Consider the following 3,339-nt stretch of genomic DNA (forward strand, 5'->3'; position numbering starts at 1 on the left):
CGCGTGGCGAGAGAAGCTGCGATTCGGCGAGTATAGCTGCTGTTACCGCTGTGGGCTACCGCAGGCGTGGTGTACAGGAGCGGAGGGCGAAGGGGTGGCCGGGGGCGGGTGTCCGTGGATCGACACGGTGCTCCCGGTAGCGATGCTCGTCGGGACGAGCCAGTCGCTACAGAGGCTGGTACGAGAAGCGTTCGATATAGACGCGAGCGACGAAGCGTATACCGGGTGGCTTTGCCGAACGCGGCGGGTAGACGGGGTAGTTGCTACGAACGCTTTCGCGACGTGGCGAGCGATTATATTGTCGTGTTTTTAGCCTTTATTTTTCGAGTTTTATTTTTTTCTTAGCCCGGTTCGATGAATTGCTTTCGTATTAACCTTGTGTACTCGTTGTTGAGAGCGAAATCTAGAGCTTTTATGTCGTTGATGTTAGCTTTTTTGCGGTCTTAATCCTGGTCCTAGCCGTGGTGGTCCTGGTGGTCCTGGTGGTCCTGGTCCTGGTTGTTCCAGGGTAGGTACAGGGTAGCTCCAAGGTAGGTACAGGGTAGCTACAGGGTAGCTATAAGGTAGCTTTAGTATTTTATGGTGGTCCTAATTGTGTTAATTTAATTCTTAGATAAACATAAGTGGTGTCATTCTGTCCGGAGTTGTCTGTTCCACGGACTCGGGCTATAAGCTCGTTGATGTTAGCCGTCGTGGTCTCGGCCGTGGTGGTCCTGGTGGTGGTGGTCCTGGTGGTGGTGGTCCCATTGTTCCAAGGTAGCTCTAGGGTAGCTATAGGGTAGCTCTGATATTTTATAGTAGTCCTGGTCCTAGTAGTCCTAGTTATATAAAATCTACGATTTTTATGCCGTTGCTCCGTTTAACGTTCGCTCGAGGGCGATATCCTTTCTAACGATGGATCTTGGAATACGGGTTTGAGTCGGCCTTTGGGTTTAAAACGGCGCGGTGGTCCTGGCCGTGGTGGTCCTGGTTGTTCCAGGGTAGGTACAGGGTAGCTACAGGGTAGCTTAAATCTTTTATGGTGGTCTTATTCTTAATGGTTCTAGTTGAGTTTCTTTTTATCTTAGCCCGGTTCGATGTATTCTTCTCGTATCGACTTTGTTAACTCGTTGTCGAGAGTGAAATCTACGGCTTTCATGTTGTTGATGTTGGCCTTTTTGCGGTCCTGGTCCTGGTGGTGATGGTGGTCCTGGTCCTGGTGGTCCTGGTCCTGGTGGTCCTGGTGGTGTTAGTCCTGGTGGTCCTGGTGGTGGTGGTTTTAGTTGCTCTAGGGTAGCTACAGGGTAACTAAAGGGTAGCTACAAGGTAGCTTTAATATTTTATGGTGGTCCTAATTGTGTTAATTTCATTTTTAGATAAACATGAGTGGTGTCATTCTGTCCGGAGTTGTCTGTTCCACGGACTCGTGTTGTAAGCTCGTGGATGTTGACCTTTTTGTAGTCCTGGCCGTGGTGGTCCTGGCCGTGGTGGCCTTGGCCGTAGTGGCCTTGGCCGTGGTTGTTTTAGTTGCTCCAGGGTAGCTACAGGGTAGCTACAGGGTAGCTCTAGTATTTTATAGTGGTCCTGGTAGTGGTAGTCCTGGTGGTGGAAACGAACCATGAGAACTAACTTACCTCTCAATAATATAAAACGCAATGGGTATTGCGAGTGGAGTATTAAATAGGACAGAAAAGGCGTGGTGATCGTGGTGCCAATTGCGTAAGGAGCGGATTAATAGCCCTAGCCGTGGTGGTCTTAATCGCTTTAGTGTAGCTATAGGGTAGCTATATAGTAGTTTAAGTATTTTATGGTGGTCTTAATTGTGTTAATTTAATTCTTAAATAAACATAAGTGGTGTTATTCTGTCCGGAGTTGTCTGTTCCACGGACTCGGGCTGTAAGCTCGTTAATATTAGCCGTGGTGGTCCTAGTGGTGGTGGTCCTAGCTATAAATAGAGAATAAACGTCGGCTAAAGTTGCGAAACTGAATAATACATCTAAAACTCGGTCAGCATTACATTCCTACAATCCAGGTACCTAAGTGTGGTGATATATAAATGTTAAGGTGGCCGTGGTGGTCCTGGCCGTGGTGGTCCTGGCCGTGGTGGTCCTGGCCGTGGTGGTAGTGGCGATAGAAACGAACTATAAGAACTAACTTACCTCTTAACAATGTAAAACGCAGTGGGTATTGCGAGTAGAGTATTAAATAGGATAGAAAAGGCGTGGTGATCGTGGTGCCAATTGCGTAAAAAGCGGATTGAGGGCTACGACAGTTCCCTACCGAAGTTTATGAGTTTGTGTGGTACATGAAATTATTTTGGCGAAGGCTCCATTAAGCTTAAAGTCTATTGGATAAAGCTTATGTAAAAGGCGAAGGTAGTTGTAACTTTACCTAGGCTACCTCGGCAGGAGAGCTGTGTACAGGTTCACGATGCGATTCGAGCGCAAGGTCCTGTATACGGTAGGAAGACGGAGATGCGTGGTGATGAGAGGAGTGTTGCTCTAAATGAAGGAGGAGAGCCCGGTGACTCCCTAGGCCCTATTCCGCCCGGTTGGCGTAGGGTTCGCGTCGCGCACGGGCCCGTTCCCGTAGGACGGCTTCACGTAGGACAGCGCGGCCGGATTGGCCGGTCGCGGCCCCGCCCTACTTAGGGTAGTTTTATAGGGTGGTGGGGCCCTGCAATTTGCGGAGCTGGCCCGTCGGAAAGGATAATAACGACGACAACCCGTTGGTTTGCGAAGCTGGCCCGTTGGAGACGATAATAACGACGACGACAACCCGTCGGTTTGCGGAGCTGGCCCGTCGGAGACGAAATATTTTATATAGGGTGGTGGGACCCGTCGGTTTTGCGAAGCTGGTCCGTCGGAGACAATTAATAATAACGACAACGATAACCCGTTAGTTTACGAAGCTGGCCCGTCGGAAATAGAATAGTTTTTATAAAGTAGTAAAACCCGTTGGTTTTGCGAAGCTAACCCGTTAGAGGCGATAATGATAACGACGACAACCCGTTGGTTTGCGAAGCTGGCCCGTTGGAGACGATAATAACGACGACGACAACCCGTCGGTTTGCGGAGCTGGCCCGTCGGAGACGAAATATTTTATATAGGGTGGTGGGACCCGTCGGTTTTGCGAAGCTGGTCCGTCGGAGACAATTAATAATAACGACAACGACAACCCGTCGGTTTGCGAAGCTGGCCCGTTGGAGACGATAATAACGACGACGACAACCCGTCGGTTTGCGAAGCTGGCCCGTCGGAAACGAAATAGGTTTTATAAAATAGTAAAACCCGTCGGTTTTGCGAAGCTGGTCCGTCGGAGACAATTAATAATAACGACAACGATAAGGTTAGGGTTAGG

At 49.4% G+C, this 3,339-nt stretch overlaps 1 protein-coding gene across 1 annotated transcript; it reads right to left on the bottom strand.

Annotated features, from left to right (window-relative positions):
- Positions 1 to 1,063: 1,063 nt before the first annotated feature.
- PG986_010308 (uncharacterized protein) lies at positions 1,064 to 1,599 on the bottom strand (the record flags this gene model as incomplete). Its single annotated transcript, XM_066846530.1, has 3 exons — positions 1,064 to 1,219; positions 1,404 to 1,486; positions 1,536 to 1,599. The coding sequence occupies 3 exons, from the start codon at positions 1,597 to 1,599 to the stop codon at positions 1,064 to 1,066; spliced, it is 303 nt and encodes a 100-aa protein (XP_066698928.1).
- Between the last annotated feature and the right edge of the window lie 1,740 nt (positions 1,600 to 3,339).

This window comes from Apiospora aurea (genome assembly GCF_038362705.1).
Source record: "Apiospora aurea strain CBS 24483 chromosome Unknown utg000006l_segment0_segment0, whole genome shotgun sequence".
NCBI lineage: Eukaryota > Fungi > Ascomycota > Sordariomycetes > Amphisphaeriales > Apiosporaceae > Apiospora > Apiospora aurea.